Raw genomic sequence first — 13,363 nt, forward strand, 5'->3', positions numbered from 1 at the left:
GATAGATGGTTAAAAATTAGTTGTGTTGAATTTATAGGCAACTGTTGATTAAGGAACTTTCTTGACAGAACTGCTCCATTTAATGATAACTTGTCTGGCATGCTTTCTTTTTATTGTTGGTTATGATTCTCATGGTCCAAGAAAAACAGCTTGGTCAGAAAATAATACAGCACACTGAAATAGTCCATGAGATTCCTATCTCTAAACTCAGTCTTGCTTGAAACTAACATGGGAAGAATTTGGTGTAAATCTATTACAAATTAAACTCCATGTGAGTGGTGGCATGAAAAGTAACATCACAAAGAAATGTGCATGATGGCTTGTTTTATTTGAACTCAATACAAAAATTACATATTCACATCACATGTCTAATGAGGAAACACTGTACTGTAGAAAAACAGACATTTCACAACAAACACTGCCTTTTTGGAATGAAGCAAATACAATTTCAAGTAGTAGTGGCATGTTTTTTCTTTTTTTCCATTTATACATATAGTACTATGTACATTTATAAAACACAGGCGATAACCAGTCTGAAGTAACAGTTTAAAAATGTATTTACAGTCAGTCACAAGCATTTAGATATTGTATACTCTGTGTCCTGGAGTAGGCATAAAGTACTTTCAAAATCCCATCAAGTAATAATTTTCCTTTAGTGTCTGAGCTTCCACTTCTCTCCAAGGAGGCAAAACAAATCCATTCAAAAATACTTTAGTATTGATTGTTCAAGCATAAAAATGGTCACATTTAATTGAATTGTGCTCCTCCTGTGACGATAAAAGTGCTAGACCTAATTCAGATGGGAAGAAAACTGGGTAAAACTTGTCAGCATGTTAAGAATTTCCTGTTGCATCAGGTGGCTCATTGCTTCTGAGCTCATAATTTAATGAGTGTGAAGCACCAAACACTTACAATAGTCAACCTGCTGGTGATTCTTGACTAGTCCCATTAGAAGCACACCTTACTGAAAATAGTGTCAATATCTCAACAGGTAACATCTTAATATCCAGCTGGTGTTCCTGATGGGATTAGAATACTTAACAGCACAAGTGGTGTATATGTACAAGACTGCAGAAGATGCAGACTACTAAAAGACTCATTTCACAGCTCCGTTTCTTTTTAAGTAGATGCCCTGAAAACACAAATGACACCACTGTACCTTTGGCAAACACATGTAGAACTTAGGACAAAACTGAACAAGAAATCATACATTTTTTTAGGCTTCAGATACACATTTTCATCAACTATGACAGAGTAGTCGCTTATTAATGACATTCACCAAATACAATATAGATCCTTGTATAGACAGTGCATATCAGAGACTAAGATAACCAAAACAATCACAATAACATGGTCACAATAACATGGTAGCTATGTTTTTCAAAATATGGTCATAACAATGAACTTATTGCCCCCCAAACAAGTCTGGGAGGTTCTTTCCCAACTATCTAACATGATCTGAGATAGGTTGTTGTAGAAGCCTGTAAAACAACAGAAATAGCACCCATTGTACCAGGGTCCTGAGGAAAGTCAAGTTATGTTCCAGTGGTTTGAGAGCTGACTGTGAGTCTAGGTTCATGGGAGGTATTTTATTGCGCCATATCTGTAAACATGTAAATGAAATGCAATGTAATAGAAAGGCAAGTTTCTAGATATTTCATCTTTAGATATTTATTTTCCCTTACTTGTCTGAAACCTCAAGGCATCTTGATCTTCTGTCAATTGACGGACCAATCCAGACTGACAGGGGTGAGGAACGGCGTCGAGAACTAAAGGAAAGTGCTGGAGGATAATGACTGAACAGGTGGCCTGTGAACAGCCTGGGGCCGTTAAAATAACCACTGTCTATAGGCTCAGAAACCCCACATTGGTAGAATACTTGTCCTCTTCCCTGTCATCTTCTTTTCCCCTTTCCACCTCACCTCCACTATGAGCCGCTGAGTTCTTCCTCTTCACTTGTTTGCTGGAGGTGCCCCGGGGCCTTTGCATGGGCACCAAAAGGCGGAAGCCTGGCTGGGCATCAGCAGAAGCTGCACCCAATGAAGTGGTAAAGGTCTTGAACGTGCAAGGCATGAGGGAGGACGAGGAGCATGTAGATGAGGGGCTAACACAGAGGACAGAGGAGTATCCTGAGCTGTGAAGGTCTGTGGAGAAAGAAAGGGGTTCCTGGCCTTGGCAATCCTTGTTCACTTCCCTTTCTGCTTCACAGCAGCTGTCTTCATCACTGGACAGGGCTCTGCAGTGCTCCAATGTTCTGTCTGCATCTGTCAGCGGTTGCAGTTTGACAGATATCATCGAGGCTATTGAAAGACAAGAGATGTCAGAGAGTCAGTGATCAAATTTTATACAAACTACAGGCTGTAACAGTCCGTACAGCTACTTTCATCCATCCACATTTGTCCATGACAATGCCTGCATAATAATTAGGCCTAAATTTATGTGTACTTTTACTATGCTGGACATTGCAACTGCAGAGTCATCTCTAATCACATAATGTCCTACTGGAAGACTGATACATGCATTTGATCCATTTATGGATTAGCTTATTTATATGCTAGTAGTCATACTGGAAAAAATGTGGTCAGCCACTCACAATCACCATCTTTCTCTCCCTCGCTCTCTTCCTCCTGGTCCCCCTCATAACCCGAACAGGAAGTATCCAAGCTCCAATCCAGGATGTCGCCTACCAGTGTCTCCTCCTGATTGGACAGCTCTGCTGTGGGAGTGGCCACAAAGCTGGCTCTGTGGGCCTGCATACTGTCATCACGTCTCCTTGGGAAAAAGTGGACAAGCAGTGGGTGACAGTGAGTCATTGGAGCATCTCACAGATGGCACAAACAAAAACTCCTTCTGGACAAGACAGTTCACAAATATGTTTGTCACGGAGCACAGGAGACTGGGCAAGGATAAGAACTGCTAAATGTGCAAGAGTAGCAGTGGGGGCAGGGGTCACTTTGCTGTTAATTAATTGTTTCTCATAACTGAATTCTTTCCATGTCTTTCAAGTCCCGTCTTAAATACTAAGGTTTTATCGATTTTTTGCACAGTACATTTTGCAAAGCTGGAAGCTATAGTATATGAATATAATAAATGAATGGTTTTTCAACTGGGATCTCCTTTTCTGATCTTACATGCTGCCTAATAGTCAACTGATACAGTTTCCATATCATTTGACCTTTGGTGGTAGGTGCAATAAGCAGTGAACGTCTGCTTGGCCAATTCTTACTGATTTTTTTTTGTCAAACTGTGTCACAAACATCTAAGTTAGATTGAATTCTGAACAGTAATTCAAATGAAAAATAAACATCACAATATTGACCTCCATGGATATAACGTGACTTTATCACACTCACATTATCAAGTGACACAAAAATATGGTTAGATTGGTATTACATGGGGTGGACACAAAATATTAACATTTGTAAAATCAAACTCAATCCATGCACATTAACCCCATAATAAATAAATGTTAATATTGCATCTCTCCAAATTGTCCAGGCCCTTATTGCAAAAGAATTAGCAAACTATGGCTAAATTAAAAAATAATGAACATAATGTTTAATACTACACCATAGTGGCTTTGAAAGTAGCAGCTATTCAGTGGCCCAAGTAAGCTTGAGAGCTCACAGCGAACAACATAATTAAAAAATAATAATGATGATTAAATATTTAATGGGACCTGTAAAGTTTTTTAGGGGCCAGCAGCTTGTGTTCCATTATGCACAGTGTTCATAGCTCATAGTATAGCTAGTTCTTCACAGCAACATTTGGTTTATGTTTAAAAGCCATTATTGTATTTTTTTTTTTTTTGTTGTTTTTTTTTTTTTTTTTTAAATACGACCTAGCTCTAATGTGTTGTAATATGGAACCTGTGTAGTAACTGGCTTACCTCTTGTTGGTGCTGGATGGAGAGGCGAGGAAGGTGTGGATGTCTGCTGGTTGACCAGTGGGGCTGGGAGGCTCCATCTGAGGTTCCACCTCAGGAATCTCCAAGATCTGACACAGTTCTTTAAAATCCATAACCTTGTGGATGCCATGAAATAAAATCAGTGACCAGTTAGATTCACATAACCAATCTGAGACTTTCTGTGCTACAATTTAGAAATGTTTTTGTTTCTTAAAAATCAATGTCCAATAGAGAGAACACCTTTCCTATTACCAGCAATGGAAAAAAAAAAAAAAAATCAAGTACCTTTTCTTTACTGATGTTCTGGTAGGCATCATCTTCAAACCGTTGCTTAACTCCAGTCAGAGACACATGCCTGTAATCTTTGGGAACATCTTGACTGAAACTGAAGAGAGAAAGAGAAGGGAGGGAGTGGGTGCAGGGGTGGGGCAGTGGGGGGGTGGGGGGTGGGGTTGGTGGAAGAAAACATTACTGAGTTTGATCCACTTTGCTTGCTGCATCGCTATAATCACCTCTTGGGGACAAATCTTGTTACTTGTCCATTTGAGAATTACAGTTTGTCAATACGACGCTCACCTATCAAAGTGACTTAACCTGAGGCACGTTTCTAGTTGGTGATTCACTGATGGTTACACACAGAAATGCCTCTTACTGTCTTTTATGACCCTGTAGCTCTCTGGACTTCAAAACCTTAATGGCCATCCAATGTTTTCAGTGGCATTTTCTGTAGCTTAGAGTAACAATGCATTTGTATTGGTTGAATAAATTAAACTAATACTCAGTACCTAAACAAGTCTGAGTATTTTTTTCTGTTCTTATGTTGTTTCCACAGTGGACACCACAAATATATGAAATATATAGCCTTTGGTGAAGGGTTGTGAGTTGACTAAAAACAAAGTATTTAACCAAGTTTACAACATGTGTAGTCATAAGGATGCTTATTCAGTTGTTTTGTTAAATACTTGTAAGAATCAATACAACTTCCCTTGGCAACAATGGCTACTAGCTTTTGTGTGGACTGTATGGATGATAATTAGAGCCAACTTTTAATCTTCCAATGTTTTACAATAATATCCACTTCCGTACAAATTATACTTCCTCAAAATGCAGTTAATGGACATTTAATTTACAGAATAAACACAAGTCAATAGGTCATGGTAACACATAATCATCTCATTATAACTGATCTCATCATGGCTGATCACTTCACTTGAAGTGAATCAATGAAAAAGGTTTGAATGCTCTCTCTGTGTAAATCCACAACCTTGACCCGACAGACTGGCTGATGAGGAGGATGGGGAAAATAAATTGTTTGGCTACCAATCCAGTCAAAACACACTGTGAGAAACTTACCATTTGACATAAAGCAGCACAGAAAGGGAGACAAGGTCTTGCTTGGAGAAGCCTGTGTAGTCAGCTAACTGGCTGGGCCATATGGGGGCTGCAGAAAGGGAGACCACAGACATAAGTCAAAGTGAACATAAACTTTCCACTCAACTTAAGGTGAAAATTCTATGTGTTTGAAAAGATTTGCGTTATGTCAATGTTAAAAGGGTGAGGCGTCCTTTCAACGGACGTGTCGTACATCGTACGTGTGTGTGTGTCAGTGTGTTATTACCATAGTGATGTAGTGCTCGTGTAAGGAGTAGTGCAGCACAGGCCAGTTTGGCAGGTGGTGGCGTGGAGAGAGCAGAGTAGAGCAGTGACAGCTCACAGATGTAACTAAATAGGTGAGTGGTCCGCCTCTCTAGAGGGAGCAGAGATAGTAGCACCTCCCCATAGTCCAGCAGTGTGGGGCTCTAAAAGGGAAGACCATGAAATTATCATTTCTTTACATTTGCAATGTTCAAATTCAGTGCTTGAATTCCCAAAAAGATTTGGCAGGGAAATATACCTTTAAGCACATACATTCAAGAGAATGGAGGGAAATAAGAGGGAAATTTGTCCTACTCACCCTGATCTTTCCCTCCAGCACAGAGACGACCTCACCCATCATTCGAACCAGGTCTTCATATTTGTAGGTGTTGTCAGTGAGCCAAACAGCTTCCCGTATGGTCAGGATTTCTTTACTAATATATCTGAAAAAAAAAAAAAAAAAAAAAAGAACAAAACAAAACATTGTCATAAAGCACATATAGAAAGCATTTCAATTGGCATATTTTTCGTTTATTAACTTAGTTATCCGTCCCAAAAGCCTCAATCTCCTCCAGCCTCAAAGTTGGTGTCCTTGCATAATCCCTAAATCAGTATTCAACCATATTACGACATGGACATTTCAGAGAATACACATTCTCACCGTGTGCAAACTACCATGCAGGCGATGCCCAATAACTGAAGGCGAGCCTTTGGGACAGAGCGAAGAGACAGGTAGCGGTCCACGCAACCCACTGTCACATGGAGCGTCAGGCTGGAGAAGTCCTTCATGGTGGTCACCTCCACCAGCCAGTCCACCAAAATGTACCTACAGAGGCAGAAAGAGAGGGAGACAAGTTGAAATCAAAGATCAGGTGCATTGAAATTGGTATTTGTCAAGATTGTAGTCTAAAAAATGCTGAAAAAATATTATTGAAGTAATATAAATGTGGTTAATTACACTGAAGTAAGAGTCAAAACATTTAAGTCCTCACCACTCATGTTTAAGTTTATCTAGGGTAAAAGTTAACTGCAACCACCTTGGACAAGCAAGACAGTATCTGAACTTAAAAATCATTCATGCTGGCCAAATCATTACTTGAAATCAGCCTGAAGTGTGTGTGAAATGTGGTATGTTCCCTGCTTAACAGAGAAAAGGTTTAATTTTATTCTCTGAGAAACCTTTGACTGGCACACTTGCTCTGCTCTGTTTCATCTCCTCTTTAGTAATGTCATTAAAGAAAGCTAAGATGATCAAAACACAGTGAGTCATCACAATGACTCTAATTGGAACATTGAATTGTCTACAAAGATATTATGCACCAACAGACTAATCATGGTAGAGTTTCTGTTCCTGTGTACCTCATGGTGTCCTTGATGCCTCGTCTGAGGATGCCCTGAGAGCAGTGTTGTGATGCCGGGTTAGAGGAATTGAAGAGTTGGGCCACTAAGTCAGAGCAGGCCTTTGCCTCTAAACCCAGTGGATTCCCACTGCTGCACACTTTGGCCAAAGAGAGCTGGGGAAAGAAAAAGACAAACTGTTAAATACGTGTTTCAAAAAAGCTTAAAATGGTTTGACAGCTTGTTGAATTGATTCACACACACACACACACACACACACACACACACACACACGCAGACACAGACACAAAATAACAACAATACGGTTGAGTTTTGCATGAGTTGCTGCTGTAATTACAGATCGTGTGACTCAGATGAGTCATGTTTTTTTGTGATTCTGTGGTGCATCTTGGGCTTTAAAAGTCAATGAGGAGGGGGGAAAAAAGGGTGTCAACAACTGTCAAGACCTCTTGACACTGTGTCATAACTCCTCATTAAGAACAACTTCCAACTGTGGACAAATGGAGGAGTGGGAAATTAAAAAAAAGAAATGAAACAAACACATGACATATGAAAAGCTGTCAAAAGACAAACACTTCTCTGTCTTTTGTATTATTATGAAATTTGTTTGTGAATAACCAAGGGAGAATAAAGCTGCAGACTGACACATGGGGCCATCTCAAGACTGAATATGCACAAGAACACATCAAGATGATAATTTGTCTTCAGTCACACACCTGTGCCTCCCAGCATCCTTTACCAGCGTAGTCCCTGAGGGTTCGGACACACTGGAGGTACCTGCCTGGATCGGCCATCTGAAATTCAAATACAGAAAAAAAAAAAACATTAATCAATTTTAGTTTCAAATACCATAGACAAATGTGTGTGCGTTTGATTTTGAAATGAGGACAGTGGTCTTCATCATTACAGTCAATGTTTCCAGGGGTATCTCTGAGAAGGACACAAAATGGGAAATTCAGACTCACAGCTGTTTTACGGTTGTGTTCCCACAACAGGTAGGAGCTCTGTAGACAGCCAGCCTGCGAAGACTCTTCCAGCATAGATATGGCATCTGAGCGTCTTTCATCCTCCTGGAAAAAGGTAACAGGATTACAGAGGTGAAAGACAGATCTTACACAATAAACTGACAAAATATTTTTTCCCTGCACACTAGGAAAACTGTCATTGTCTCACATTTCCTCATCTATACATAAAGGCTTGTGTGTAAAGATCCTGGAAACCAAATCTGTTTAAGCTGCATTAAATCATTTGTCATACTATTAAATAATAAAGCACAACAGAGCTGCGAATGAATAGATTCAACAGGGAACGTAAAACCACAGCTGTGTTATATGAAGACAGAAGAATCTGTGCTGCTCATGACTAGTCGGATGGCCCTCTGTGACAGAAGCATAAAGCTGTACACTTTTGATTACAGGCGAATAGAAACTGAGCTAACCACACCCAGACAGTCAGATTCAGTGTCCTTTTCATACTCACTTCAAACAGATGCAAAACTCTGGCCAAACAGTGTAATAGGGGCCCCCTCTTTTCCTATAGAAGCAAGAAAAGAAAAAAAACACTGATGAACACTTGAAATATTCAATGGTCAGAGAAAAGTAATAACCTGCTTAATCTTCCTAAAGCATTTATATTTATTATATACTCACTGCCATTGACCTCAAACTTGCATTAACAAAAACAGAAAAGGAAAGCTTTAGGAATATTATTGGAGCTTATCAATTGTTGACACAAGCCAAAATTAAATGCTGCTCAATGCTCCATCAAGGTTGCTTCAAAAAAAAAAAAAAAAAAAAAAAAAAAAAAAAAAAGAAAAAAAAAGGACATCTGCCTGTCCTCTAAACTGGCAGTAGCAAAACATACCATGTTGCTGTCACATTCAGCCTTGAGACGGTCAAACACCACGGCCTTGCAGCAGCTGCCAGTGGGTGACCACGGTGGACGGATGAACACCCAGATGAAGGGATCTGCTGTGGGAGAGCGCAGGCTCTCTGCCAGGCTGAAGAAATGGGAGGCTTTACGACCACATACATCTGCTCGTCCCTCATCACTCAACAACGCTAATGGAGAGAAACAAGGTACAAGTCAAGAGCTGTAATCACTTACAGCATTCATCAAGACTGTTTTATGTCTCCTATTTTTATTTGACCTTAATTTAACCAGAATCATTTTGTAAAATAGATGTTACATGTACTAAAAGAAAATCAACCCACATAATTAAAGGAGGTAAATGGTTGAATTAGGAAGTTGTGGAATGTTTAACTTACGTCCTTCATTGTACAAATAAGCAATGCCTAGCTTCACAGCAGCTTCAAAATTCCCTTTTTCCGCAGCTCTGAAGGAGGAGAGAGATTTCAAGTTAAAAAAACCCATACAGAAGAAAAACAATAGACAATTTATTTGTTTGTTTTGAATGACAGAAATGGCCATACCTCTCAAATAGCCATAAAGTGTTGGGGGATGGCCATGTGTCCCTGAAACTGACCCTGGCCCATACACTGGAGTGGTTGTCAACAATGTCCCGCAGCTGGGAGTGAACCTGTAACAGACGTTAAGACAATTAGTCCTAAAACAAAGGAGCCATCTGATCCATCGCATCAAGTGGTCATAAGATGCCAAACCAGAAGAAATCTGGGATGGCATGGCACATACATGCTAGAGGTTGTGGAGGAGTATGACAGTGTGTACAGTATGTTAACTCACTGCTCTGACTGACAGCAGGTCCTCAGCAGAGAGGCACTGGATCACACAGAGGAGGACTTCCTCAGGTAGAGATAGCAAAGTTAGGGCTGGAGATCGCTTACGGACCCGTTTCCGTGCTGGAACCGAGTAGCATTTTGAACAACGGCAGTGGACTATTGAAAGAAAATGGAATTAAAAGTTAGACAATTGATATATTTTCAACAAGCAGTTTTCCATCCTTCAGCATTATTCTCACATTCAGAGCAGGAAACAGCAGATACAGACCTACAGACACACACAAAAGCATTTCACATCTTTGTGCAAAGCTGGCAAACTAATTCTCACATTAATGTCAAACCAATATTTGCAGTTCATTTAAAGCAGGCCAGTAGCCTGTTAGTATGTTAGCTGGTAGTAAACCACACCAAGATGAAGATTATGGCTCCACATTCAAAACGACTAACGTAAGTTAAGTTATCTCCGTGTGGTCTAGACAAACCTCTGTTTGAATTCGAAAATATCTAATTTCATGGAGAGATGATTACCCCAGACGTATAAGAATAAGCATACAACATCATATAATAAATTCTTGTAAGCACTGACAGCTTTCTAACGACGGTGAGCTGAGCATATCTGACTGGGAACCAAGTGAGCGCCCAAATTTCCCTCCTGTGGTTCAAATACAACTAACGTTACGTTACGACCAGGTTTCATGAAGTTTAACATTATATGTTAGTCTTTAATCACCACAAACGCTTAAATGCCTAAAGGAGACACGTTTTATATAAATACTGCCAACATTAATCCATTTGAAACTAAAGTAACTTACAGGAGGAATCCATGGCTACCCCGGTTAACGTTTCTGCTGGCTAGTAGCTAGTTACCAGTGCTAACTCTGTCAAATTGCAAAAATGTAATTCAGACTCACAAACACTCGTTATACATTATATGATTACTATATTTATGGTAGAAAAGGTCAGTTTAAGTTACTTACCGCCCGCTTTCATTGCAAGTGAAGGGATCTCTCCTCAACCAGCGATGCCTGTTACGTTAGCTACAACACCGAGCAGTGATTTAAACGTTGAGGCGATACTAACGATACTATTACACGCATACAAACTTGCGTACTATTTCAAGTATCAAGATAGATAGTGTTACAATATAGCTCACTACCTGTGTTGTGCTGTAGTAGTTGACTAATAACTTAACAAGTAGTTAGTTCTAACTTGAATTCAAATTCAAGCACGCGTCCCCACTTGGTCGACCCGCCCCACAGCTACTCTAGGACCGCCCGCGCTCACCGTTTAAACTCCACATTCAATCTTATTGGTTACGCATGTTGACGCCCATCTATCCCATAATGGTCTTTTGATTGGTCAGCGTGAGCATCAGTGGCACTGATTGGTCACAGTTTATAAACTGCAAAACATCAGAAGATCATTGGACAACGTAACGCAATTTCGAAGTACGCGCTCGCCAGTGAATGTTTATGATTGGTTGACCTGATTATGAAGTACGTCCACAGAACCACCTATTTACTGTGGATTGTGGGACATGTAGTTGAACAGAAAATAAAGTTTAAAGGTACCCTGTTTAAAGAGACAGGCGCACAGTCAGATTCCACCAGTTGAACTCCCACTCAACTAGCTGAGAAAGTGCTTTGAACACTGGGTCCCTGTGCCACAATATGATTTAAAGTGATCTAGCTTGTGTCTGTCCTTAGCACACACATAGAGAGCAAATGTTGGCTGAAAAAGCAATAAACTGTTTGCTCTTAAAGCATGTATCAATGGATTTTTATCTGTTCAGGCCTAAAGAGCTAAAGAGCTACAAATAAACAAATAAACAATTTGGCTTATTTAGCTCTAATCTTATTTCATTAGCTCTATGTGTGATTGAAACTGCTGCCTCAACGATTCTTTAGTTAATCATCTGTATAAAATCTTATCAATGAAACCCCCACTAATTGCCCACTCGGCCCACGTTATTGTGTTGTGTCTCTAAAATCTGACATAACAAATGTAGGCTACATTTTAAATTGTATGTCACCCACATTTGTAACACATCAGCCTCTCAGGTAGAGAAATTGCACCAATGTACCAAAGTATGATTAAGAGTAGGACAGAAAATTGAAATATTCTGCTAAAAGCCTGAAGGCACATTAACATTTTTGCAGACTGTGCCACAAGACACAAGATATAAAAACAAGGAAACGCACATTACATTGCAAAGGTCCCGGAAGGGTTATAGGGAAATAAAGAGAAGCCCAAAGAAAACCTAAGTAAGTATGAACAAAGGTTATGCAAAAGAATGAAAACCCTGGTTGAGCAAACAAGATTATTGATGTGTTCCATGTAAAGGAGAAGAATAAGAAATCATTATTTTGGGGGCTGTGACCTTTTGCCCACCTCTCTCCTTCTCTTTCTCTCGCTCTCTCTCTCTCTCTCTGTCTCTCTCACACACACACACACACACACACACATAAAGCTTATTAATTCATCAATATTTGTGTGACCACGCAGAGATGTAAACGAATAAAGCAACAAATTGGTTTCAACCTGTGACGCAGCTGCCTTTGAGGAAATTACATGATGATTAAGGCCATTATGTTGGATCCCCATTGGGAATAAGTAGACTGCTCTCTTGGCTGAATAGTGTCCACTTAATTGCTGGTCTTTACAGGAGGGTCATAAAGAAAGAGAGTACACTACCACAAGTAATCATTTGTTCCTTTCAGACTGTTTATTGATCACCAACTGATCCGATCTCATTATCACCTATACGTGCTAGTGTTCAACATTACCTCTACCACACAATAGTTGCCCTTGAGAAGAATAGAAGAATTTTTTTTAAGGGTAAATCTAAAAACATCTAATATAATTTATAAATATCCAAAACTCATTTCAATAAGGCAAGTCAATCGAGAACTTCTTGGCTTCTTCTTCTATAAATATGAATTTAGATGCGTGAATGAAATTAAGAAAATACAATTCAGCTATTTTTTTCTGTGGCAGTTGAAGCATGAGATCCTAAAATTGTTGTATAATCAAATTATCTCGTAACAGGTTGACCTCAAACAGGGCAGAGGCTGTGACATCCTCGATTGGATGCAGTCACTGTTTCCATAGAAACTCCGACCCATCACAACCAGTTTCTCGGTAAAACACAAAGTGACCAGCAATGTCTATAGGGAAAAGAAATTGCTTGGTGCGTTTAACCTAAATTGAAAATAATTATAGCAATAAAATCATACTCCATGCGCTCACAAAATTATGAAGTCCAAGTCTATCATTTCTTTCCCCATGCATCCATTATTTCTCAGCATAATTTCACTGAAAAGATGTGTTGTTATAAAAATGCTGCCTCCTACAGGAAGTCATTGAGTTTGATCTGAGAAGTAGATGCAAGAGTGACAACTTTACGCCTGAGCAGTTTATTCATAAGAGCTGCCCCTCATGCAGTAAGGTATTAATTAATGAAACACACAGCAGAAAATAGTTTTTTGAAAAAGCTTTTGCGGACTGACACACTGACATTTAAGATAGAGAGAGACAGAGTGACACAGCAGATGACAAATTAAGAGGAGATTGGAAGTAAAAGAGGTGATTCATGCGGGAATAGAGCAAACTTTGCAATTATTTTTTGTCCATTGGCAGTTTGCAATGTCTCCTATTCTTACTCATCCAGATATCCAATAGCTTTTCATCACATTTGATTTTATTACAATACCTACATTCAGACTGCATTTTAATTAAATTTTGTTTTTGATTTAATTTGACT

The 13,363-nt window shown here is 39.4% G+C and overlaps 1 protein-coding gene across 1 annotated transcript; it reads right to left on the reverse strand.

Moving 5' to 3' along the window:
- Window positions 1-307: 307 nt before the first annotated feature.
- On the reverse strand, window positions 308-10,771 carry ccnf (cyclin F). Its single transcript, XM_056400576.1, has 17 exons — window positions 10,578-10,771; window positions 9,605-9,756; window positions 9,334-9,440; window positions 9,169-9,236; window positions 8,765-8,961; window positions 8,381-8,434; window positions 7,867-7,971; window positions 7,618-7,695; window positions 6,902-7,056; window positions 6,204-6,368; window positions 5,862-5,985; window positions 5,526-5,706; window positions 5,261-5,348; window positions 4,193-4,292; window positions 3,890-4,023; window positions 2,594-2,772; window positions 308-2,300 (listed from the first exon to the last, which is right to left on the reverse strand). The coding sequence occupies exons 1-17, from the start codon at window positions 10,588-10,590 to the stop codon at window positions 1,846-1,848; spliced, it is 2,355 nt and encodes a 784-aa protein (XP_056256551.1). The 5' UTR covers window positions 10,591-10,771; the 3' UTR covers window positions 308-1,845.
- Window positions 10,772-13,363: the final 2,592 nt, after the last annotated feature.

Source organism: Seriola aureovittata, chromosome 17 (assembly GCF_021018895.1).
Source record: "Seriola aureovittata isolate HTS-2021-v1 ecotype China chromosome 17, ASM2101889v1, whole genome shotgun sequence".
Classification (NCBI taxonomy): Eukaryota; Metazoa; Chordata; class Actinopteri; order Carangiformes; family Carangidae; genus Seriola; species Seriola aureovittata.

Excerpts from the sequence above, each read along its gene's own strand:
- ccnf (XM_056400576.1), bottom strand. Across the intron at positions 2,773-3,889 it reads CCATCCAGCACCAACAAGAG|GAGACGTGATGACAGTATGC; the intron begins GTAAGCCAGTTA and ends CTTTTTCCCAAG. Across the intron at positions 2,301-2,593 it reads GGGAGAGAAAGATGGTGATT|CCTCGATGATATCTGTCAAA; the intron begins GTGAGTGGCTGA and ends GTCTTTCAATAG.